Source organism: Triturus cristatus, chromosome 4_2 (assembly GCF_964204655.1).
Source record: "Triturus cristatus chromosome 4_2, aTriCri1.1, whole genome shotgun sequence".
NCBI classification, from domain to species: Eukaryota; Metazoa; Chordata; class Amphibia; order Caudata; family Salamandridae; genus Triturus; species Triturus cristatus.
The window spans coordinates 234,527,805-234,554,837 of record NC_140586.1 but is presented as its reverse complement, the minus strand read 5'-3'; the positions used below and the strand labels follow the sequence as shown (position 1 = coordinate 234,554,837).

At 44.0% G+C, this 27,033-nt stretch overlaps 1 protein-coding gene across 1 annotated transcript in view; it reads right to left on the bottom strand.

The window, feature by feature from the left end:
* Window positions 1-216: 216 nt before the first annotated feature.
* CYTH4 (cytohesin 4) overlaps window positions 217-27,033 on the bottom strand; it is a 234,564-nt gene continuing 207,747 nt past the window's right edge. The window contains exons 7-13 of the mRNA XM_085601358.1: window positions 26,730-26,842; window positions 20,405-20,553; window positions 19,028-19,139; window positions 18,445-18,521; window positions 8,183-8,254; window positions 7,371-7,525; window positions 217-2,103 (exon numbers count right to left, since the gene is read on the bottom strand). Coding sequence (XP_085457484.1) covers window positions 2,031-2,103; window positions 7,371-7,525; window positions 8,183-8,254; window positions 18,445-18,521; window positions 19,028-19,139; window positions 20,405-20,553; window positions 26,730-26,842 — 751 coding nt within the window. The 3' untranslated portion in view covers window positions 217-2,030. The remainder of the gene's footprint in view (window positions 2,104-7,370; window positions 7,526-8,182; window positions 8,255-18,444; window positions 18,522-19,027; window positions 19,140-20,404; window positions 20,554-26,729; window positions 26,843-27,033) is intronic.

The following is a 27,033-nucleotide window of genomic DNA, read 5'->3' as shown; positions in this document are numbered from 1 at the left end:
TACAGCTCTAAGAGGGCAAGTGGAAGCACACAACTTCTGCCCAGTCAAAACATAGTCCTGTCCACCAAAATGTGCACGAAGCCAAATCCCCTCTGTACTATTCATGAAAGCTGTTTTTAGGTTGATCAAATAAGGTCAAGGATGACTGCGCCATCAAGCCAGACCTAAACACAAAATATGCAACTGGTTGATGAACTCAAGACAAGCAAACAGAAATAGTTGTATCATTATATTTATCACTTTCATAGATTACCAAAAAACAAAATAATCAATATACACTGTACATTAATGCAAAATATCTACAACTATCCAGTCACAAATTCAATTTTTTAAACAAGAAGATGCTTAAAAACATTATAATGTGTCTTTTTCTCACACTAGTAACATCGCAGTGTAAGCCCTTTGTATGGCTGGCCAGACTGTATCTTTGTTTTAGTTATCTTAGACTGGATTGGCAAGTTCTGGAAGCCTCATATGGGAGTATTGTGTCCTGTTCTGGGAGCTGCATCCTAACAATAGCGTTCAGCGCAGGAGACTTCATCTACAGAATTGTGTCCAGTGCTCCAGATCTTCCTCTGGAGCATGGTGTCCAATGAATTTAGGGGAATTCATGTGGAGTACTATGCTCAGTTCCAGTTTTGGCGGTCTCATCTGGAGTGTTGTGTGCAGATCTGGAGTATAGTGGCCAGCTCAGGAGCTCTTGTCTGGAGTATTGTGTCCACATTGAGCTGCATCCAGTTCTGGGCTACTTACATTTCAATTATTCTGTTTAGTTCTTGGATATTGTGTGTAGATCTGGAGTATCATCATATGGAGTATTGTGTGCTGTTCTGGAGTATGTGACCAATCCTGAAGCCTTTATCTGAACTGTTGGTTCCAGTTGTGGGGGACCCTCTGGAGTATTGTGTCCTGTTCTAGAGCATTGACAGCTAGAATCCTGAATCCAGTGCAGGAGCACAGTAACCATTTCTGTAGCCCTCATTTGGAGTATTGCGTCAAGTTCTGGAGGCCTCACATGGAATCTTGTAACCCCATCTGAAATATTGTTAGCAGATTTATTGTGTCCAGTTCTAGAATATGTGTCCAGTGCTGGAGACCTCATCTGGGATCTTGTGTCTTGTTTACGAACATCCACCTGCAATATTGTATCCAGTTCTGAAGGTCTATGTGGAATAATGTGTCCAATTCTGGAGGCCACACTTGGTATATTGGGTCAATTTCTTTGCAACACATTTACAGGCGGCTAAGTACAGATTATAGACAGTCTTGAGAACAGCTTCCATGATGGCATTAGATTAGCATTAAGTAATCTTTGCAGGCAGATTCAAACATTTAAATCTGTATAGTATATAGTTCAAAAGAGAGATGGAAGATCCAAGAGAGACATTTAAAATCCTGTTGTAGGATTACAATGGAGATGGGAGGCATGAGAGAGGTACAATAAAATAAGTGGTCAATTGGGAAGTCATGCATCTGAGACTCATGAGCGAGAGGGTCAGGAACCAAAAAACGTTATTTGGAGAAATGGTGATGATGAGATGGGAAGAACCTGATGACTGGAACGATGGTGCAACTTTTTCTTTGAAAACATACCCTACACCCAGATCTGAAACATACCATGAGAATAGCTGAGGGACAATCTGCTCCGGTGGTCTTTGTGACACTGCTTACCAGGAAAATCATTGTCATTAATGCAATAATTATTCAAGTAAAGTTTGGATTTGTGTTGCAAATTCTCCCAGAGATTGTTTAGATTTAAATCAAGGTTCCCTCTCTCCACGTATTTCTATCTGTTGAACAAAGAGAATGAGTTCAGCAACTCACGAAAAGCACTCGCCGGTGTCTAATGTTGCCGAATGAAAGTTAACTCCATGAAAAATCTCACTTTGGGACTGGGTGCCCAGGATGTCAGCACATGTACATTTTTCTGAAAAGGTTGAGAAGGTGAGTTCCTTGGAGGAACGATCTTCGTGGCTCCTCAGGGTTAAATGTCAAGGATAAGGTGGTTCCTTTGCTAAACTGCAATTGGATCAATTCTTTCGGACAATCCTTTTCTTGCGAGCAGCAACAAGGTCATAGAAGGGATCGCGTGTGATGCTGGCCCTGGAAGGAGAAATTTAAATATACTCAGTAATTCTTAGATGCATTTAGGCATGAATAAGTAAAGACACTGGATAAATCCCCAAATATCTCTAATCCCACCTCCTGCTGTGATGTATATCGTGATGCACTGACTATATCCCACCTGCAAAATCAAGCCGTCTGCGGTGACACTTCCAGGCTGAATGATGCAGCATGGAATGCCACTGATGATGCTTGTTGAGGTTTATATGCTTTGACAGAATCTAGGCCTGGTTCAGCTTTGGTAAATTGCTTCAGACCACAACAAGCTACCCCAGAAAGAGAATCTGGTTCAGAAATTAGAGCTTGATTTACTATAGTTTTTCCTGGCTTAATGCATTTTAAGACTTTCTTAAGCGAAGAAACATGACCCTGATTTACTTAAGGTTTTTCCTTGTGTAAGACAATCTTAAAACTGTCCAAGGTCAGAAAAGATACTCTTAAATTGTCTTAAGATGGAAATCACAAGCATTTAAAGTTTTTGTTATACAGAAACAACCCTCTAAAATGGTGGTAAGATTGGAGAGGGTCTGCATAAAAACCCAGCAATGTCACTGAAGAAACAGACATGGAAGAGCTGCACTAGACAGGGCCCGGCTTCCTACACTGTTACACCAGTGGTTCTTTGATGCGAGGATCAATGGAAAAGGTTTTTCGATGGTGGAGTCAGTTGAGGCTCTACCATCAGAAACTAGGTGATTCCCCCAACTCTGAATGAGGTGGGGGACCTGCAAGGAGAGTAGACAGAATAGCCAATTTTGCCTTTCCCAAATGAGCCTCTTTATAAATTAGACACCTCTTGCCAGGTTTAAAATAGTCATAAGACTGTGTTAAGCTATAGAATAATCAGGCTCAAATTGCTGCCAGGGTGTTGGGCGATACCCGTCATAGTAGCCACAAATCTGTGCCAAAATGTCTCACTAGCGTCCGCGCTACCGTGCCGTCATATCACATGGGCAGAATCTCACTGCCTTGTACATGTTCTGTGCTCCCTGGGTTAGTGTATTTAATCACTTGGCTTTCCCTCTCCACTTACCACTCTGCCTGTGCCCACTCTGACAATCAGCTCTGCATGTTCCTAGCTGCTCAGGCTTCATGGTAGCAACACTTGCCCTTCTTCTGGGGTAGCTGAGTGCTTACCAAGCCTCCTTCACTGGCACCATCCAAGCTGGGTTTGCATTGGTTTGCTTCTCTAGAAAAAGTGTAGATGACCTTTGGTGGCTGCATTAGTTGGTCCCTTAGGGAACTTGTATGGTGTTCATTTTAAACCCAGAAGTAGCTGTTCTCTATTTCCCAGAGTGCATTTCATGTGTGGAGACTGTGTCATGCTGCAAGTTAGATTGACTGAATGGCTTAAACTTAACTTTCTCCTTAAAGTTTGGTGTCTTCTGAAAGCTAATACTATGCTTATAGTTCATTGTCATGCGTTCAATAGAAGTGCATGCTAATAACCCAAAGGCATGCTGAAAGATCCATGCCATGCTCTCATTTCAAAGCTGTGCTTCGATGCCACCGCTGTGCTCAGTGCTGAATAGCTTGCTTGAATGGTAGTGGTTTACTTGGAGTTTAAGTTATGCTTAGAGTTCAGTGCAGTACGCAGGTGCTCATACCGAGTGGCCTCATAATTCTGATGAGTTCAATGTTATCCTTAGCACTCTAAGTTATGCTAAGAGTTAAGTGTTATACTTAGAGGTTTACATTTTGCTTAGAGATCATTGTTTTGCTTAGTTATCAGTGTAAAGCTAAATTATTCTTAGAGTTTAACATCGACGTTGTTGATTGTTGTATGTAGTTGTTAACCTGACATTAATGAGGTGAAACCTTTCTCCATACAGTGGTAAAGTGTAAAAATGACAAAAGAGTGACGTAATATTGCTTTAAAAGACGACACATTGTGCTGCATAATTTGCCCTTTCTAGCCACATAATTTAGTAAACCTTGCCACATAACTATAATGGCCCCCAAAGCTATACGATTGGTTTGGGCGGCAGGCAATTGTAATTTTTAATGTATATTGAATTACTAATTAACTGTTGTTGTGGTCAGCGCTTCAGTCAGCGTGGCAGACTGTCACAAGCGCTGGTGTTAACAATTAAGTGCCGGTGGACAGCACCGGAAACCACCGGCTCAAATTCACCACTGTGCCACGGAGGAAGCTGCAGTCAAAGCAGGAGATAGAAGTGTCCCTATCCACACTGTAGGTCCACGCATGCGTGGTGAAGTATAGATTTACATTTCCATCCCTTAAGTTAGGGTTGGAAATATATATCTAAACATTAACAAATAGGTGCGCTTTAAAGGTCAGTGCCTCCCATAGGGTAAAGTGAATGCGTGGGTGATGAGAGCACAACGCAGGCAGTTAGATATGCGTGGAGAGCTAGATTGAGAATGGAAGTGCGGTGTCCGCTCTCCCTGCCAAGCCGGTTCCACTGACCACAGGACCTCTTAGCGACTCAGGGCATGCGGCCACAAAAAAATACAATTGCGCGTTTGTGATGAGCATTTTGCCTGTCACAAATGCATGGTCTAGTTTCCGTGAAGCTGGCCTTTTGCCTTTCGTAAGTCAAGCTTGGTGGTTTAGCTGGCTATCAGTCATGTCCTCTTCTCACATCTCAGACTAGCATCTTACACCTGAGGTTCTGAACCTTTTCACTTCTGTCGACCCCCAGCGAATCACAACTGGAAGTAGGAGCCACAGACTAAGAAATGTAGCTGAGTTGAGCCTCAAACCAATGCACTAAAATACAGAAACAAGAATACACCAAACTAATACACAAGTTATGAAATATTTTATTTAATTCACAAAGAAAAGATATGCTAAAATCTAAATTTAAATGGGGAGGTGGAAGCTTTTCAAAATGTACTTTTATCTCTGAAAGACGAAGTGATACGCTACACTCTTGCATTTAATTTTTTCTTTTTTGCTCCTATTGCAGTCTCTTTGTTTTGGCACATAGAAGTGCTTCATTTGAGACCACCAATCATCCATACTCGATTCCGTTTGTTTCATTTGCACTGCTCGCAAGAATCAAGTTAAAGAGACCAACTTTATTTTTGACTTCCAATTTACAATTTGTTCATATTTACAGACGTTTCAAAAGCTTCCATTTTAATTACTATGTATAAGTAATTTTTTCAACCTCTAAATAATCCTGAACTCCATTAGAAGGCATTGCGAACCACAGGGGTCCAAGGACTACAGGTTAATAACCACTGCTTTAGGCGATCAATGTTTGTAAGTTTGTCATTATGTATGCATTGGTTCAATTTCATGGTGTCAGTAAAATGCCATTTGTAAACCCTACAAACTCTGTTTCGTATTTGAGGATTTTATGTTACTAGGCTGGTTTAATGTGCATCTTTCCTGTACATCCAAATGTCTTCCGTCACGTGTAGCTGTCACCCTCTGACACCAAGAAGGCAGTACAGATCCCTACCAGTGTACAAGTCACCTATTTACTGCTGCCCTCTTCATGTGGTATCTTGGAGAGCAGTAAAAGGCCCCCTGAATTCCAGATCTTTCACTCTTCGGCTGCCCTATCTTGCCTTATCAAGAGCATCAGGGTTTGCAGAATTGTTACATCCTTCCAAAGTCCTCACATCCCAGTCCTGGCTGGAAGCAGCAATGACCTCTTAACAGCTGGAGTCGCTGCTTAATCTAGATCAAGGGTGGTCAAGCTGTCTTAGAAGGCCTGGATAAATGCCAGAATTCCAGGATAACCACCGACCATGTAAATTCATACCATGTAAATTCATATTATGTGGGTATCTCGAAAAGACGGGCCAGACCTGGCTCTCGTGGACCAACATTGGACACCCGGGGTGAGACTGAATCTAGAGCTAGGAAGTCCATGTAGAATCCATATAGTGACATTTAGTAGCTGCCAAAGTGAATATGAAAAACTCTTTGTGATATATTTGATGTACTCCTGCCAATACAATCTACAGTACTGGTCTGATTCTGACCGTACTGTGAGTGGGTAGCGGGATAAGGTAAGGGACGTGTAGATCACCGGTCAATTGATAGTGGATTGAATGAGCTCAGCAGCCTCAAGTGAAATAAGTTTGAAACAGTGGTCCTATTATGAGGATCTCCTCAGATCATACATTTTCCTATTTTGTGACCAGACCCCATGATTTTGTTTGGACACCCCTTGCTTAAATGCTCCTTGTTTGGACACCCCCTGAATAAAACACTCCTTGATTAGACACCCCTTGCCTAAACCCCCGTGTATGTACATCCCTTGCCTAAACACCCCTTGTATGAACACCCCTTGCCTAAACACTCCTTGTATGAACGCCCCTTGCATACATGCACCTTGTTTGGACACCGCTTGCCTAACACCCCTTGTATGAAGACTGCTTGCATAGATGCTCCTTGTTTGGACACCCCATGCCTTTGGATACTATTTGCATAAATGGTCCAAAAAGGCGAGGGTCCCATAAAATCGCAGCATGAGCTCACAGATTGGGCCAAAGGTAAGGAGGTTTTTTCCAGATATACCAACTGAAGGGAAGAGTGCTCGTGCCATACATCATAGAGTGGCTGTCAGAGCCTTTGTTAATTTAAGGCATCTAACAGACAACCAATTTTAACCTTTGCAGGAAGATCACAATATGATTCCCCATTTAGATCTAGAGTAAAAGAGATCTTGTATTCCCACTCATGAGATCACTGCACTGCATTGATTTCCAGTGATGAAGCAAACTGAATGTAGAATTTATTGCCTCATATTCTAATGTTTGCATGCTTCTGGGTCAACCTACAAGCAGGAGAAACCCAGCCTCTGTTCTTTGACACACACTCTTCACTCAACAGCACATGGTGCGAACGCTGTGACAATTGAAGCTTTGCTGTCAGAGACTAAAGTCTCTGGGACAAGCTTCCTATTTGTGTCTTGCTTGAAAACCTCCCTGTTTCATTGGCTAGTGTATCACTAGTCTCTTCAATTGCTTCTCCGATAAACTCTATGAACTCTATGCATGCAATGTGAATAAAAATAAAAAGGAAATAGTATATAAAAACTGTTGTGTGGAGAAGAGTTATGTTTTTTTCTAAACAGCCAGAAAATGAAGAATTTCTTGGCTGGTTGGTGAATTTGCTCCCTCTAAATGAGAGGAGACGTGCCTCGTTCAAATCAGCACTTACGCAAGAATCAGCAATAAGACAACCACCTATCTAGCTAAAATGAATCCCCTCTTATCTCTCACCACTACTCAGAAGCAAGGCTCATTTTGAGACTCCTCACCTGATTGCAGTGATCCACTGGTCCTGCTCGTCTGGAGTAGGTGCAGAGATGCGATAGGATTCGTGTTTTCCTTGTACCACTTTCCCATCATTGTCGGTCTTGCAAGCTTTCACCTTCTGGCCTTTGCATCCATTATTAAAGAGCTCAAAACAATTCTTCGTAGAGTTTGGGGAAAGAAAGTAAAATTACTGTGCATGTTCTCAGCAGGACAGACGTGTTTTTCAACCACCGCCCCTTGGAAGCTCCTGATTAGGTCTTGGATAGACTAGTACAGGAAGTTCATATCTCAACCCCTCCCTAAATATGGCCCATCAACAGATTTTTACCGAATAGTCATAACTCATACACCTTAACATACTGCAATAGTCTTGTACAGTGTGATAGCTTTTATAAATAGAGTGCCCAAGTCCCTTCATGTCAATACCAATATTGTTTTCAGTCTTGGACTTTTGTGTTATAGCCTAATGCATTCTGGGTGTGGTAGTCTTGTTTTACTTCCGCTGAACTAATTAGACTAACACACCTGAAATCAGTCATTTGTGAGTGAAACGGTCAGGATTGGAGAGAGTTTCCTAATGGCCGGGAGAGAGATTATCACCCTCTGTTTAGATTTGTACAGAGTAATCTGGTCTCTGTGAGACTACCTGGCAACATTCATTAAACCACCAAACAGCACAGTCTCATCTCACTTGTATCTAGGAAAAATACTTCTGAGAAAAAAAATATTTCCACCTCAGCTTCTGTCCTCACTCATACTGCCAGTGCTCCCCACAATCTATCCACATCCTTAGCACACCATATCTTTTACTCACTGGTTTCTTGGAGTCATCCACCTTCTGAACAGAGAGGTTCTCCAGTGGAATGATCCCTCTGGGCTCTTTGTCCTGCGGAGTAAAAGATTAAATTAAAATGGGGATATTGGTGGTAAAATGGTACTCTGTGTGCACAAACTGAGCATGGGTCATGTGCAAGGTATTTCAAAACCACAGTTAACAACTAATACAAATTCTAACTTTCAATATAAGCAAGGTGAAAAACAGTTTTCTACGTTTGGAAAACTGGCTTGCAATTTTAGTTGCTCAAGACATGGAGGGGCCCTCCTCTTATCTATAACAATGACATGCAACCATTTTTTTATCATGTGTTTTCTATATTGTGTTGCAATTTTGTATAAAGGCACAAGTCATATCCAATAAACTACGAAATGAGGCTGCAGCTGCTGGCAACCCCTTTAGCAGTGTTTCTTCATTTTCTCCATTGTTGGTCACTGATTTGTTGATGGGGTGCTATCATGTACTCAATGATTTGCTTTCAGTCCATAATTATGCTCTAGCCTAGCATAGAAAGAAACATCCCTTGTTCTGGTATCCATCTTCTACATCCAGGATCTCTGACAATGCACTACTCTTACTTCCTATATTGAGTCACTTGTGGCACCAGTGTCTGTCTGTTTCCTTCCTCTGATGAAACTTGTACACTACTAATTTTACACCTCCCTTAATAACTTGATCTTGTCAGTTTCTACTATGTTGTGTTCGAGATAAGTTATTGGAGTGCACGTATATAGATATTTTGTGTTGCTATCGATGGGGGGAAAGTAGAAGTATATCCTACTGTCTAACATACTCTGATCAAGGAATACCTAGGTTTTAGGAGCTTCCTGCAGATTTTCAAGAGTTTTGAGTCCTTGAACCGCTGGCTGCAGCAATAAGTCAGTGTTCACAAGAACAAGTTACTTACCTTCGGTAACGCTTTTTCTGGTGGATACAGTATCTGCCTGTGGATTCCTCACCTTGTGAATATCCCCTGCGCCACCAACGTTCGGAAACTTTTGTAGCAGTCCACGCCGATGGGGTAGAAGACGACGTCACAGAGACACGGCTCCGCTCGCGACTCCGCTGACGTCACCGGCTCCATAAGAAGACCTCGTCGGCGTGATGACGTCAGTTCCGCCCCTTTTTGCCGTTCCTTCGAGGCACACGGACGGACTGACAGCAACATATACACAGCATACACAGTACATAATATGCAAAGCAACACACACAGTGTGGAGAATAAGTAGAAAGGCAAAATAAATAACACAAAGCCTTTGACAGTAACAAATACATTTTAAAAAATCAATAACAGAATCGTAGGTATAGAAGGATGGACAACGGGGAGGCGGGTGGGTCAGTGAGGAATCCATAGGCAGATACTGTATCCACCAGAAAAAGCGTTACCGAAGGTAAGTAACTTGTTCTTCTGATGGATACATCTGCCAGTGGATTCCTCACCTTGTGAATAGATTCCCACAGCAGTCCCACTCCCAGAGGAGGGTGTCCACCCTTCTATACCAGAAAGTCCTGAAGGACAGAACGAGCAAAGTGTCCTTCCCTCCTCACCTCGGTGTCCAAGCAATAATGTTTTACGAAGGTGTGAAGGGAGGCCCAAGTTGCCGCCCTACAAATGTCCTCCACAGGAACGCCCCTAGACAAAGCAGAAGTGGAAGACTTTGCTCTAGTGGAATGAGCCCTTAAACCCTCTGGAGGTTCCTTACCAGCCAGGGAGTAGCATATCTTGATGCACAAGACAATCCATCTGGAATGGGTGCGCTTGTGCACCGCTCGACCTTTCCTGCAGCCAACAAAGCCCACGAAGAGCTGGTCATCAACTCTGAAGTGTTTAGTCCTGTCCAGATGGAAGCTCACCGCCCTCGTAGGGTCCAAGCGGTGAAGTCTCTCCTCCTCCTTGGAAGGGTGAGGGGGAGGATAGAAGGAAGGGAGGGTAACGGACTGCCCCAGATGGAAGGGAGTTACCACCTTAGGCAGAAATGCAGCCCTGGTCCTGAGTACCATTCTTTCAGCATGAATGGTCAAGAACGGGGGTTTTGAACTTAGAGCTTGAAGCTCACTTATCCTCCTTGCCGAGGTGATCGCAATGAGAAAAACCATATTGAAAGACAACAATCTCAAGGGACACTTGTGTAAGGGCTCGAAGGGAGAACCCATAAGATAAGTCAAGACAAGGTTTAAGTCCCATTGAGGCACAATAAAGGGAGTAGGAGGAAACCTGTTTGTGAGGCCCTTAAGAAAACGAAGAACAATAGGTGATTTGAATAATGACGGCTGATCCGGCAAGCGAAGAAAAGCCGACAAAGCCGACAAGTATCCTTTTACAGTAACCACAGCAAAGCCTTATTGGCAAGAGAAAGGGCAAACTGTAGAATGTTAGATAGACGAGACTTCAAAGGATCAATTGACTTCTCTCCACACCAAAGTACAAATTTAGACCACCTATAGGAATATATAGATTTGGTGGAAGGACGTCTGGGAGACAAAATTACATCTACCACATCAGGTGGGAGAGAAAAAGAATTCAGGTTGCCCCGTTCAATCTCCAGGCATGAAGGTGTAAGCTCTGGAGGTGGGGGTGTAGAACCTGCCCCTCCGACTGCGAGAGGAGGTCTGCCCTCAGAGGGAGACGGAGCGGAGGGCACGAGGAAAGGTGGTGAAGATCTGTGTACCACACCCTTCTTGGCCAATCCGGGGCGATCAATATGACTTGGGCCCGGTCTTGGCGAATCTTCCTCAGAACCCGAGGAATCAAGGGTATGGGAGGAAACGCATAAAGGAGTCGAGAGCTCCAACTCAACTGAAACGCGTCCCCCAACGCTCCCTGCATCGGATACTGGAGACTGCAGAATGACGGGCAGTGAACATTCTCGTGAGTGGCGAACAGGTCCACCCGAGGAGTTCCCCACATTTGAAAGACGTGACAAACCACCTCCGGATGGAGCCTCCACTCGTGGTCGGTGGAGAACTGCCGACTGAGACTGTCCGCACGTACGTTTAGAACCCCGGCCAGATGATTTGCCATCAGACAAATCTGATGGTCCTGAGCCCAGGACCATAGACGCCTCTCTGCAGAAACAAAGAGACCCCACTCCTCCCTGTTTGTTGACATACCACATCGTGGTAGTGTTGTCTGTTAGGACTTGAACAGACTGACCGCGAAGAGAAGGGAGGAAGGCCTTGAGTGCCAAATGAATTGCCCGCAATTCCAGAAGGTTGATGTGAAGCAACCTTTCCTCTGGAGACCAAAGACCCTTGATCTCCAGATCCCCCAGATGAGCACCCCACCCAAAAGTGGATGCATCCGTAATCACTGTGGCCACCGATGGAGGTAGATGAAAGGGCTTTCCTTGAGACAGATTGCCCTCCACGCTCCACCAAGACAGATCCGCCGCAGCTTCTCTGGAGATCCTCACAGACTCTCTGAGATCTCCCTTGTGCCCGCGTGCATGGTTGACCAACAGAATGCAGGAAGCAAACAGACCGAGCAGGCGAAGGACTTTCAGAACTGGAACGACCGCTCCATTGTAAAACAAAGAAATCATTTCCTGTATGTCGAGAATCCTTTGAGGAGGAGGGAATGCTCGACACACAGTAGTGTCCAGTACCGCGCCTATGAACAGGTTGCACTGAGAGGGCACCAGGTGAGATTTGGGCACGTTTATCGAGAAACCCAATTTGTACAACAGCTGAGTTGTATCCTGCAGATGATGTAGCACCTTCTCTGGCGACTCCGCTTTTATCAGCCAGTCGTCCAGATAGGTGAAAACCGAGAACCACGACCTTCTGAGATGGGCTGCCACCACTGCCATCACCTTAGTGAAGACTCGGGGTGCAGTAGTAAGGCCAAACGGAAGGACCGCAAACTGATAATGTTGCGATCCTACCGTAAACTGGAGATACTTCCTGTGCGACTTCAGGATGGGGATGTGGAAATACGCATCCTGCAAGTCGATCGACACCATCCAGTCCTCCTGATTCAGCGCTTGAAGAACCTGAGCAAGGGTGAGCATCTTGAACTTCTCTTGCTTTAGAAAAAGATTCAAGATTCTGAGGTCCAATATCGGACGCAATCTGCCGTCCTTTTTCGGAATCAGGAAATACCGGGAGTAGCATCCCTGACCCCTCTCCTGCTCTGGAACCACCTCTATCGCACCTTTTTGAAACAACTTCAGTACTTCCTCCTGCAGGAGAAGACGGTGGTCCTCCGAGCAAGCCCCTTGACAAGGAGGGTCATTTGGAGGGAATTCCCGAAACGGAAGGGCGTACCCATTTTCTACAAGATCCAGAACCCAGAGATCTGTAGTTACAGATTCCCAGTCTTGTAGAAAATGGGTAAGCCGGCCCCCCACAGGACCAGCATGATCCAGAATGGCGGATCTAGGGCTGCTTTGCGGTGGTGGGAGGGGCTGAGGAGGAGGAAGAGGAGGAGGAGGAGGAGAGTTGACGGCCACGTGAGCGACCCCTGATTCTACCTCTGTAACCTTTGGACAAAGAGCTTTGCTGCTGTTGCTGCTGCTGCTGCTGGGTCTGTTTGTAGGAATGAAAGGTTGCCTTTCCGAAGTCTCTGTAACTTTTAAAAGACCCCCTTGACTGGGATTGAAGGCCCAAAGACCTAGCGGTAGCCTTGCTCTCCTTAAAGCGTTCAAGAGCAGCATCTGCCTTCTTACCAAACAAACCAGATCCATCAAATGGCAGGTCCAACAAAGTCGACTGTACATCCGGGAAGAACTCAGAAGACTTCAGCCACGCACCTCTCCTGGTGGCAACAGAAGACCCCATGACTCTCGCTACTGAGTCTGCCGTGTCCAGCCCACTTTGTATCACTTAGCGTGCTGCCGCCTGGGCATCAGTCAAAACTTCATTGAAGCCGACTCTATCCTCCTCAGAAAGCTTTGGTGCCAATTTCTTCGCCGAGTCCATGAGCGAATGGATATAGCGTCCCAACAGGCAAGTTGCATTTGTCGACTTAAGGGCCATGCTGGCCGATGAAAAGACCTTCTTGGCCGACTGGTCTATCTTTTTAGCTTCTCTGTCCCCTGGAACCTGAGGGAAAGCACCCTTGGATTTACCCGAGCAAGCCACCTGAACCACCAGGCTCTCAGGCGATGGGTGCGACGTTAAAAACTCAGGATCCCCTGGAGCCGCCCTATACCTTCTGGCGACCGTCTTAGAGACTGCGGGAGCAGAAAAAGGCTTACGCCATACCTCCAATACAGGGTCAATAATGGCCTCATTAAAGGGCAACAAAGGCTCCGAAACTGTAGTGGGCGAATGCAGCACCTCAGTCAGAATATTTGATCTGAACTCCGTAGTTGGCAACTGAAGATCTAGAAGCTCCGCAGCCTTCCTGATGACCACATGATATGGAGCCACATCTTTTGAGGGTTCATCTGAAGGTGGAGTGATTTCCCACTCAGGAGACAAATCCAGTCCTCCTTAAGCTCCTCAAACACCTCATCAGACTCAACCAGCTCTCCCTCTTCAGCTTCTTCCAAAAGGTACCTCCTTTCATCCACCACTCTCTGTGCTTCCCTTCTGGATCGAATCCGCACAAGCGGCGTCGGTGGCGCCGTGATTGAATCCGACGGTGCCGGCACCGGCGTCGAACGTGGATCCGCAGGAGCAGCCGGCGTTGAACGAGGTCGAGCCGGCGCCGGTGAAGATGGAAGCGGCGTCGACGTCCTCGGCGCCGGTAGATGCCAAGACGGCGTCGCTGGAAAAAACGGCATGAAAGGGGCCTGCGGATAGACTTGCGGCACCCCCAAATTAAATGCCATTGGACCCATCGGACCCGCAGGTGCACCAGTGGTGTACATGGCTCTAGCGAATACCCCGTACATAGCATTTAAATAATGCGAGGGGTCCTGACCTGGTCCAGGTAACGCAGGGTACTGGTCAGGCATCACCGGACTCGGGCCAACCGGCTCCAACAGTGGAATAAGCGGCATCGCAGGCTCACCCGGGACTTGAAGATCCTCAACCGGGGCCGGAGACGGAGCCGGAGATGAAACCGGAGCCGGAGATGGAGCCGGCGTCGGGTGTGGCATCGGAACCGGAGATGTAGCCGGAGCCGGCGAAGTCACTGGAGAAGAAGGACCAGGAGAATCCGGGACTGGTGAAGGAGACACGGATTCCTTTCGGCGTCGAGCCGGCGACTTCGACTTCAGAGCCGAACTCTTATCAGAGTGATGATGAGAAGAATGCCTCCTCTTCTTCTTATGCTTTTTGGTTCGCGAAGCATGCCCCGAAGTCGACTTCGACGCCGACCTCGACCTCGATCATGACTTCGATCTTGACTTCCTTCTTCCTCTTTTTTCCTTTTTCATCTTAGCGATGAAGAGCTTCGCCTCCCTTTCTTTTAGAGCTTTGGAGCTCACCTTGCGACAGCAAGAGCAACCATCCACATCGTGGTCGGATGAGAGACACCAAACACAGTCGTCATGTGGATCTGTGATCGACATGTGTTTGCCACATTCCCGACAGGGCTTGAAACCCGACTTCTTCGTCGACATCTTCTTCGAAGAGAAACAGGGAAACCCAGAAGAAAAACAAAGTAACAGTAAAGCTACCAACAGCAATTCCCGAAATCCGTTGGCGTCGATGGTGCGGAAAAAAGGGAACTGACGTCATCACGCCGACGAGGTCTTCTTATGGAGCCGGTGACGTCAGCGGAGTCGCGAGCGGAGCCGTGTCTCTGTGACGTCGTCTTCGACCCCATCGGCATGGACTGCTACAAAAGTTTCCGAACGTTGCTGGCGCAGGGGATATTCACAAGGTGAGGAATCCACTGGCAGATGTATCCATCAGAAATAGCAGGCATTCCTACACATGGGATCTCAAAAATACTTCTTTATGCAGATGACATATTGCTCACACTTACTGATCTGCCTACTTCACTCCCTAGATTCATGTCTACCATTTCTCGCTTCTCAATCATTTCTGGCTACAAAGTCAATTGGAATAAGAGTGAAGCTCTATCATTGTCCAGGGGTACAACGAAAGCAGCTATTTTGGGCTATAATTTTCAATGGAAAGTGGACCGCCTGAAGTATTTAGGTATTTACATCAACACAGGTTTAGAACATAAGATTCAAGATAACTTAGATCCACTTATTGCCAAAACGAAGTCAGAGTATGAAAAATGGTCCCATCTTAACTTGTCTTTTTGGGGTATAGTAGAGGCAGTGAAAATGATTATAGTGCCCCGTTTCACTATGTTTTAGGTATTTTGCCTTTGACAGTTAAAATATCAATATTGCGAGATATTGACAAAGGTATTAAAGCCTTTATTTGGGGATTCCTGAGACCTAGACTTAAAATCTCAAAATTGATTGCTCACAGGTGATATGGGGGTCTTAGTTTACCGTGTATTGAGCAATACTATACAGCCCACCATTAATCTCAATTGGTTTATCTTTGGCCCAGACAGGATGATCCCCCACTATGGGTACTCATTGAAGGACAAACTGTACAGGCAACTTCAGGTTTGCACATGTTTTACACTCATAAATCACCTGCTTTACAAACTTCCAACTATATTATTCAATCTCTGTTTAAGATTTGGATACATGCCCACAAACTCCTTAAGAGTAACCCAAGACTGCATGGAAAGGCCCCCATATGGCATAACGCTAATATTAGAATAGGTAAACAGACTATATCCTGGGATATATGGGAGCGAGCAGGTATTCTAACTTTGGATCACTTACTCACTTTAGAAGGTGAGCTTAAAACTTTGAAATGCTTCAGATAGAATTTCAACTCACTCCCTCCCAAGAGGGGAAATACTTACAACTAAAACAAGCCCTATTTCGCAGACTAGGACAATTTCCTTGGATAGTTGAGGATTCCCCAGTGTTACAATACTTAAACATTAGGGGGAAATTCAAAGGCGCAGTCTCTGGATTTTATAATCTCATAGTGCATAAATTACACTCATGCCCATTACTAGCACAACTTCATGTCAAATGGCAAGGGTTAATTACTGTAGCTTATTCCGATGAGGAATGGGAGGATGTTATTATGAACATGGATAAGGGAATTAGAGAGGTCAGAATGAAATTTACTCTTTTCAAAATTCTTCATAACTGGTACTGGTCACCACAAAAACTCAAGTCAGCAGGTTTACTAAACCAATCTACCTGTTGGAGATGCCCACAGGAGGACTGTGATATACTACACATTTTATTCCGATGCCCAATTTTGAAGGAATATTGGTCTTCCATAACTGCCTCTCTACACAGAGCTATACAAGTGTCCATTCCTTTAACGGAAAAATTAGTTTTATTACATGATGTTACTGATCTCCCAAATCTCACAAACCAAACAAGACGATTGATAGCTATAGCACTCACTATAGGAAACATTTGTATATTAAGACATTGGAGAACACCACAATGCCCTACACATGATGAATGGCTTATTGAAATGTATAAAATAGCATCATATGAAAACTCATTCATAGATTGCAGGACGATGTTGGAACTTTCATCCAAATTTGGAACCCCTTTCTAGCTAATAAAAATTCTATTTCTGGTAATATTTTGGATTTTTCCTCTAATTAGGAACTATAATGAGGGAATCACTTCTTTTTTCATTTCATTATTAATTCATTACCATCATTATTTATATTCATGCTGTTGATGTTATCATTAGGACTGTTGATTCTTTAGCCAGTAACACTGTTTTTTGAATTAGGACTTACCGTTCACCTATTGGAAATTGTTGAGTTAGTGGAAATATCTTCACTTGAAATATTATATTTGTATGATATTATCGCTACTATCTTCCAACTATCTATTATAATACATGGTTTACTACATATTGTATACTATCTATATCATCTCCTCCTTAGTCCACCTTTCCTATTCATTCCTTTCCAGGTTTTATGAGTATCTCAGCTATCGTATCTTTTGATATCTGTATTATCTTTTTTAAATTTAGAAATCTGAGAAGTTAACATTTCATAGTAATTTATTGTGTGGCCATAATTTGATTTGTTAATACTCCTTTTTTAATGTAATGTTTATAAACTGACATGTACTTCTCAATAAAAAAATAACAACAAAAAAAGAGTTTTGAGTCCTTTCAAAGTTAGAGATGAAAACTGTTCAATTTTTACCAGACACAGCCCTGAAGGGATTAGCTCTGCTCTGGTCATTCTCAGTATGGGAACACTGAGTATGAAAAGGACAGCCACAACGGAGATCACATCATCTGGTTTAGCCGTCCAGTAATTTTGATGTCAGGGAATTTGTAAACAATGACATAAAGACATTTATTTCCAAGAACTTTAGCTCTGAGCAATTCTCTTTGGGTCACAGACAACACAGTGTGGAGCAGCTAGAACAAATATCCTAAACGCTGTGAAGACTTGAGCCTGGCTCTTTACTTACAAGGTGACTGACACAACAATATTGTTTATCTATTGACGACTGGGTGAACTTTACCTGCATAAGAGCGCCAAAAACATTTACTTTCTCGACATCAACTTTTATTTTGAACTATGCTGAAGCTGTGATACTGTTCAATGGCTTACTGGCTGGGGTGAAATGTGTCGCAAGAGTATTTACTGAAAAAATAATAAAATAACAATTTATCATTTAAGTTGACCTTGATTGGATTATTATGCCTACCAACTTCTCTAATGGTATGCTGAGGCACCCAATATGCACATATTAAAGTAAAATCTAGGTAGTAGGGTCAAACCAACGTTGCCTTACCTAGTACCCAAACCATACTGGATATCTATGTGCATAACTAAAGGGTAGTGCATAGTCACTTAAGTGCAGCTAAAGACCCATCCTTTGCATTATGATCACATTTTTGCAGCCATCACATTCTGGATTACCTGGAGGCCATGGTAGGTCTACATGGATGCCCCAAATAACAACAGTTGCTACGAAATGTCCACAACTGCACATATGCAATTGCAACTATGATCCAATGAATGAAGCCAACATATTTTATAGTACTGATAGGTTGAGGCCAGCTTCATGTAGAAAAAGACCATAAACTGACTGCTCAAAGTGGCGAGCCAATCGTGGTCTACAAATCAACCATCTTACTGAGATTGGGTTTCCAGTTATGGCGTGACATCCTCAATCTGATCATGGGTGAGCAAATATTCAGAGAGCATACATTAGGGGCAAGTGATGACAAAGACATGTCTCTCAGACTGGATATAGACCATATGGAAACCTGCCTTGAAATATCCACACACATCAATACAACACACATACCGTGGTGAATTCAAAGTAATACAGGCAGTTATCAGTGAGGATGAACCATCGACGTTTCCATGTTTTCACACGCCCACCTGCAAAGAGGATAAAAGCAATTTAACAAAAGGATACTGTGGCTCCTCCATGCAAAGTCTTCAAAGGTGAACCAATAAATGAATGAGCAAAAGAACTGTCTGAAAATCCATCTACGAAAAAGTATCAAAACAAAGAAACTAGAAGGGGAGACTTGATTTTTTTTTGTATGACAGCAGAGCAAATTAATTACAACGGCATCCTAGAAACAACTAGGTTTCCCCACTCCTCCTATTTACTTCATTTCACTTATGGAGAGGTGTGGCACAGCGAAGGGAGAGGTGTGGCGCGGTGGCCAGAGCAGCTGACTCCGGAGTGCGGGCTCATGGTTCGATGCCCAGCATCGGCGGCAGCTCGGCTCAGCACCATATGACAATAAGCAAGAGTTCACTTAATCTCCCCAACGACTCCCAGCGCCTTGAGACTGAGGGTGATTAGTTTGCGCTTAATAAATACCGGATTTTATTACTTAACAAACTTTCAGGCCCTGCAGTGATTCGTCCCTCACCAAGTTTCATGAGCCAGCCCTCACGCTCCGGGTTGAAGAAGGTGTGTGTCAGGTCATTGCCATCATCCTCTGGGATCTTAAATGGCTCACTCTTGATGCTGTCATAGAGTTTCTGCAAGAGAAAGAGAAGAGCTGTCAACAAGAGGGACAAGGGACCACGAGCTTACACGGTGGACAAATACTTGTGCTGCCTCAACCTGATTTGAACCTCTCCTGATGATCACGTCTGAACTATCCACTAACATCAACCACCAGAGTTCTCACCAAGCACCAAATCACATCTTCATCTCCCACCAACCACTAGCTCCCACCAACCAATATCTCACACAAACTAACAGCTGTCACTTGCATGCAGTGCCCACAGGTTCCCACAAAGCAATAGCTCAGATAAACTAACTATTCCCTCCAAACAACAGCTTCTAGCAAACACAAGCTTTAAATAACCACTTGTTCATGCCATCATGTTTCATGAACCATCTGCCAACAGGAACCAATAGCTCCAACCAGCTAGCTCCCAACAACAAATAGCTTTGACCATCGTTTAACAGCTATGTCTATGACTTCATGCTGGAAAGGTCTCTCTCAAGTTTTCTTCTTCATTGCCTGAAGAAAGGATGACTTCACTAGTAGCCACAGGACCACCCTGCATTTAGTACACAAATAACACTTGTCAAGTGTCTCCTTATTAGAGTCCCAGTTCTGAAGAAAAGACACAATGGGCAGAAAAACCTCCTTGGCTATCTACCACCCTGGATCAGAAAGAGCCCAATACAGATCTTCCAGAACTAGAATTCAAGGCAGAAGCCCAGCTGAAATGGTAGGACAAGAATCAAGAGAAATAAGAGTAACAAGTTCATAATGAATGTGATGAAATATTGGCAACAAATGCATTGCAACACATCCATCTCAGGCCAAACATTCATTTTGGGCAGGCAGGAGCTGCCATCACAGGAAAAGGGTTAGCACAAATGTGGTTTGGAAACTGGGAAGGCAACCATCTTGGACAGGAGTAAGCTTGACGCCAAGGAACAGCTTTCATGAACTACTAGTGCCCAAAAAATGCAATTTCCTACCTGCACCAAACTGATACCACCACCCACTAGCTTCCACCAGTTTCCATCACTCACCACCCACCTGCTTCCATCATCCCACCAGACATAGCTCCTGAACTTGGTTCCATCCTACATTCCAACTGGATGCAACCAAAAACCTATCTCTTATTCTCAGGGGTGGTACTCATCCTCTCCAGTAGTACAACACACTCTGCAAACGCCATAAAGGTCTCCTGCTCTTTCAATAGAAGACTCTAATATTATCGTTGGTGGATTCTTACACACATGTCTCAGGATTTTCCCAGAACTTTTTCAGGGCTCTCACCATTAGGAGGTCCTCAGGAAGGTCCCCGCCTTCATTGATGCCACGGTTCATGGACACAAATCGATGCAGTGGGGGCTTGTCACGGACGTTGGGGTTATGGAGACTCGTGTTCAACATTATAATGGAGAAAGAGAGAACATAGCAGGTATCTGATGACCATCAGAGAAAAGAGAAAAGAGGGACAGTGTTAGTATCACTCAAGGGGGAGTCACTATTTTGCCTAATAACCAACATAGGATGGAGAAGCCCATATGGTCACATTTCTATTCAAGTAGATGTCAGGATAAGAATCTATATCTTTGTGTACTTTAAAAATATAACTGTACACTATACAAATTGGTTCTTTTAACGTTTTGGTATGAGTGTCTACATCTTCTGTGACCATGGAGAGGAAAGAGGCTGAAGGCCAAGTTCTTTTATAAGCTCATGGAACTTCAAGATGACTTGCAAAATCCTTTTAAATGTATGGTAGAGTGTATTTTATTCCTTATAACACATAGCCACACCATCAGCACCCCCAACTTTGCTCATTCTTGTTCATAGCTGATCAGAAGACACCAAAAAGCAGTTAATAATTTTGCAAAAGAATTTTAGAACTAGTAGAATGTAAGTCAAGTTAAAAAAAATACTGTGGCTCGGATTGTGTAGAACCCTGAAGAGAATGTCTCTTTCCTGTAGTGACCAAAAGTGTAACAAAATAAACATGTTGCCATAAACATCTAATTTCTGCCACTCACTTTTTCTTTTTAGAAAATATATTAAAAGAAAGGAAAGCCATTTCTCATTTTCATTGTTCAAACTGAAGCTGTAATTATGTTTTGTGACCTTCTTTTCTCCTTGGTGCTGGCTCTGGCAGGAGGTACTATAGTGTCAGAACCCAAGAGTAATAAGTTATTCTAATTGAGCAGCTGCGTCATTTCTTTATTACAGGTGACTAAAGCTTTTACAACACGCCTTAAACAAGGGAATCAAAGGCAGGCTTTTATCCTCGGATTGCAGGCTCTCATTTATTATAACTGTTAATAAATCCTCATCCAGCATGTGGTTTTACATCAGAGGAAACATACTTTACTTCTACCCACACAATGCAAGGATAGAGTGCACAAATATGGCACACAGCTATCAAGGTCATTTTCAGTGTATGGGGGAACTAGCTGGTAGTTAGCAGATGCTGTTCCCCTTGCAAAGGTTGTGCATAATATAGGCATGTGCAAGGAAGAGCCCATTCTCCTCCTGGCAAAGTGGTGGGAACACTTTTGATCCCATTGGGTTCCCTGAGTCACAGTTATCCAGTAGTGCTGCTCCCTTGAACAGCACCTTAGTCTTTCGTCTGCAGTGCACGGGCCCACTTTTATATGTTGAGGCAGGGGCTTCACGGCTCGTGCTGGTGTGTGGTCCTGCACAGCTCAACAGGAACTATCGCACTGACCTGTCCCGGCCGACACTGCTGCGGCCTCATCCCCATTACTTGTGTTCAGGAAAATGGTCTTGCTGAGAAGTTTGTGTGTTCCAATGGACGAGCTCTGGGTCTGCTTGCAGGCAGTTCTTGCCTTTTACATATTCCTCCCAGTTTGGTCCAGCCATAGTCTTTGCCTCACAATGTCAGTGTGGAGGTGGGTAGAGTTGCGAGAGTCCTGTCAGGGGAGTGTCAAGACTAGGGCACAAAAGAGAGAGCGGATTCTCCAATTAAGTACCACTCTTCCTGTTGGGAGTAACACTTCCGGGGGACATGGGCTTATCCTAGACTTCAAAGAGACCCCTCTATCTAGTACCCTCCACAGCCTATAGCCTGGTCCACTTCAAAGCACCTCATGAATGCTCCGGAGAAGCCCTGCTTTTCACACTTCTATCTGGGTGCTCTCCAAGCTCCATTGTATGTACCTCTGCAGTGAAGGATATCAAAATGGATTCCTGGTTGGCCACTTCCATATTTAGCACACACACACTTCAGGCACATTCTACTGCATATATATACTATACACAAACACATCATCCTTGTCCAAATGGACTGAGCAAAGGTCCTGCTGCAGGGGACTGACAGACCAATTTAAAAATAGAGGAGTGATGAGATGGAAACTCTCCCTGACAAACAAGCTGCTTACTTTATAGAACAAGTCAATGGGTCATTTAATACTGTCCGGAGCTGAAGCTGTACCGCTATTAGCGCTGGGATGCCCCCGGGTAGCCATGCACTTTAGAAATGCTTTTTCAATCATTCATTCATAGGTAAAAATGTGAATAGGGCAACGCAATGAAAATGAAACAAATGGGCGCCCCCTTTAACCGCTAGAGTTTTCTCACATCTGCGATCTCTGTGTGATCGTGGAGGTGAGAGCTTGACTTGGAAGTTAGAAACCTTTTTTAAAAACTGTAAATGGAAGTGTTTCGAGAGGCGAATAAAGCTTAATTTGTGGTCGGCTTAGCAGTTAAAGCTTTGAATTGGAACTTTGATAGGAGCCAGTGGAGGGTTGAGCATTGAACTAGTTGTAGCTGGTCTTGGGACTTCGTGCAGAGCTAAAGGGTGCAGTCGCATGCGATGCAGGGTCTGTCTCTCTAATCTTTTACTGCTAATCTGTTGCTGGTACCACTGCTGCTCCACCACAGCTAAGTGAGTTAAGGTTAGTCACACTCAGTAAAGAAGGTTGGTGTTCTTCTCAGGACCACAGAATTCAGCTTTGGGTCTCACTCCTTGCCACTGGAGCCTTCAGCACACCTGCCTCATTGTGTGCATGAAGGCAAAAATTACAAAATACAGAAACTCACTCTGGGGAATTTGAAGCAGGAGTACAGGCTTTCCAGAGACATGCAGGGACTCTTCATTTAATTTGTTACAGCCAAACAGTAATGTTCCCCAAAGTAAGATCTGTTTTGATTCTCCAAAACCCCATCCTAATACATAAAGAAGCTCACGAGGCAGAACGTTTGGATACATTTAGATTTCAGTTCATTTAGCTTTGATGAGCTACTGTAAGCTAGTTGGTCAGTTGTTTTCTTTAAGTGTGTTTGTTAGTATCTCTGAGTCAGTTTCTTGTGTTGCATAGTTGTGTTAGAATTGTGTAGGAGGATTTTAGCTGTCAGCTAGACGGCGCATGCGTTGTCTCTTTGAGACATGTTGTTTACAATCAGTGGGCATGCCCATGGCTTACCAGTGGTTAGTTTCGGTGTCACTCTCTTTTACTTTGTTCTCGTGCTTCATGGCAAGCGTGTGTCGTGTTCTCTTCTTGCATTTGGCCCACCGGGAGCATGGACCAAGTACTTGTGTTCTTCCACTGTTCCCGTTTTCAGAGCTTATTTTTGTATTCGTGTTCAATCACTCTATATGAATGCTTGTGTATTCTGGCAGTCTCCCATATCTCCATTCGGGAAACATCCATTACCACGCGGGCATTGCATCACAATACCTTTACATCGCGGGTAATACAATGCAAGTTGTTACAACGACTTGCGCTGGATGGCGCTCTAACCTTAGGAATAGTATGATTTACTATTCCAACACCTTCCCCAATGTACGTAGACTGGTGTTGGAATAGTAAATCATACTATTCCTAAGTCCAGCGCCCTCCAACCCAAGTCGTTGTAATGACTTGCGTTGTAAAAACTGCGATGTAACGTTCCGCGATCATTTTGATCGTGTTGTAACGTCACATATTCTCTCCATTCATGTTGCTTATTTCCCTTTTCTACCCGCCCCCACCCGTTCATGTTACTTTTTCCCCCGCCGGTTTCTTCTCCACCCCCACCCGCCCATGTTTCATCAATCAATCATGTTTGTGGTGTTCATTAGTGACGTCATACCCCTCACCGCTAGAGCCTAGCGCCTGGCCCGCCATTACTTGGACAGCCCTCCTCTAAGGCACACAGCTCCTCCACAGCAGCAGCGCACTCGCCTGCCATGTGCCAGTGATTCATGTGCAGAGAGCCTGCACCATCCTGTCAGGCAGGTTTAGGAGTCACTGATAACGGTGTTAGAAGTGCTTGCTGTGGTGGTGGTTGTAACATCTACACCCAGACATTTGCATGAGTACAGAATCAACAAATATATTCTCGTTTGACCCAAGATAGTGCAATTCACAATGTGTACTACAAGGGACATTTGTTACATGCCCCCCCCCCCCCTCACTATATGTTAGTCATCATAGCCTAAGATAACAGATCAGGTCTCCATTTTTCATTTAATAACCTAATGCTTTCTGGGAGTTGTAGTTCTTGTTTATTTCATCTAATTGAACAAACACACATGACACAATACCCTTTAAAGGAAAAATCCCAATATTTTAAAAGCAAATTGTTAATTGCCCTTATTGGCATGTAATCATCTGGTAATTAGACCTCGCCCATAATGTACCTCAGGCAGTACTGTGCACCTCAATCTTGAACAGAGGTGCTTTTTGTCTAGTCAGTCTCACAGCTCATTTTGGACCTGTGGTGGTAACCCAGTGCTGCGCCCGGAGGCTTAGACAGTTCTTTAATGCACCCTGGCTCCTTATATTAAGTTGGAAGCATTCTAGAGCTCTGACAGCGCAGCTCATTTTGACCGAGATCCTACTCTTGCTATTTCAGTACAGTGTGTTCACACATGTCTGACACTGCGCTTCATTATACCTATGCCTTGCTGACATCTCTATGCACCCCATGCGAGACTTAGGACCTCTCATCTGCAATGCATAGTGATCTGCAGCACCAGGATAATAAGGAAATGGTGCGACTCTGTCAGTTCTCCTCAATTTAAATCCGTATGACTCACTGTAATTCAGAAACGTGAATAGCTTGATAAATGTCCCTCAATCTAGGCCAGCGGCAGCCCTTCTAGACAGACCTGCTGATTCCCTGCTACTCTTTTTCAGAACCAGCTCTACCAACTTGCCTCAGTGATACCTGCTACAGGCCATTTTATCATAGTAGTGGAACGGCTTTGCCAATTCCCCTCAATTCAGATTGGCATACCAGCTCTGCCAATGCACCTCGATCCATACAGGATAGAGGGCCAGAGGTACTAACATTAGAAAGACCGATTTCCTAATTTCGGTTAACTAAAAATTGCAATTAGGAAATCGGTACTACTAATGTATGAAACGCTTTTGAGTTTCATTAGCTATTCCTAGTGGGTCGTAAATAGACCTACCACATGCATATTAATGTGGTAGGTAGCAATGTGCGACCCATTAGAAATCACAGCCATCACCGGGATGGTGGCCTGCTGGGGTCAGCGTACCACCAATTCTGTGATTGCTTTTAAATAAATCCATCATTTTTTCCAAAATGCAGCCATTTTCCTTTGAAGAAGTTGGGATATGTTTATAAAAGAAAAAAATTAAATGTTTAAGTTTAATTTTTTAAGAGTAGGCAGTGGGCCATGGGACCACTGCTTGCCCTTAATTTTTTTTTCAACATTCTCAAATTTGCGTGTGGGTTGCCATCACTTTTAAAATAATGGCAAAGTATTACTGTTTTGCAACCAGGATTTCCTTAATGGGTCAGTTTTTGTGTGATCATTTTGCATTATAGTGCTAACAGAGATTCCTATGATTTGTAAACAGAGAAGAGTGTTCCAGTCTTGCTGCTTGAGACAGTAACAACAGTTGGCCTTTTGGTTGCAGGGTGGTGTGAATTATCCAGTATTGGCTCCCTGAAGTTGACAACTTGTAAATATGTTAGTCTTTCAACTTGTGACTGTGGTGTTCTGAGGAGAAGAGTCTCCAGGAGCCATAGAGAACACAATGGCCCTCGTATAACAACGGATTACTTGGTGACTTTTCGGTATCTTTTAGGGAGATAGCCGTTGAACTTATTGTGATTTCGTGTGGTTTCTAAAGCGTTGTTAGGTTTCTGTGCAATGTATTGTGAGGAGGCGGTTGATGTTGGCTTGCTATGCTTTTGAGTTCATTTGTCAGTTGATTTATTGTGCTAATAAGTGGGTTAACCTGATGTTTATTAGGATTTTCATTTTTTTTGTTTCGATCTGGCTCAATGTGTTTTGAAGATATGAGGTTTCAGGATGCAATGTTGGCATAGTGATTTTGATTCTTCCATGGGTTGGTCCATATTAATTTAGTTTAAAGAATAATTTCTGCCTTCTTCACATTGAGTGATGTGAGCTTGGTTGACATTTTGTAAATACTGTCGAATTCTTTGATTTTGTTGGATTGACTCTTTTGGGTGAATGCAGTTTGGCTTCCTCTTGGTCTGGGTTATTACAAGGTCTTGTTTGGTTTTTCTGTTTCCAATGACAGTAGAAATAATACTTGTACCTAAGTTGGAGAGGGGTGGAGAATGTTAGTCTCTGGATGTTATGGTGGAGGGGATTGATGGGTGAACAAATACCTACCTATAGACTGGAAGACTCCCGGGTTACAGAGGCAGTAGCGAGCAGCAAAGGCTTCCATCATACGATCTATCTTCTGAGCTTCTCCGGGGAGACGAAAACTCCAGAGGAACTGCCTACAGCACATAGGGACCAAGGGGAGAGGATTGAATGGGGTAAGAGGGTAAGCAAAGCCTACAACATGCACAGGGGCTAACAGAGAGAACAGAAAGTAAAAGGGTGAGCAGTCTCTTCGGACTAGAGGGAACAAGGAGGAGAGAAAAGTAGGAGGAAATGACTCATAAACTACGTGAAGTAAAAGGAAGAA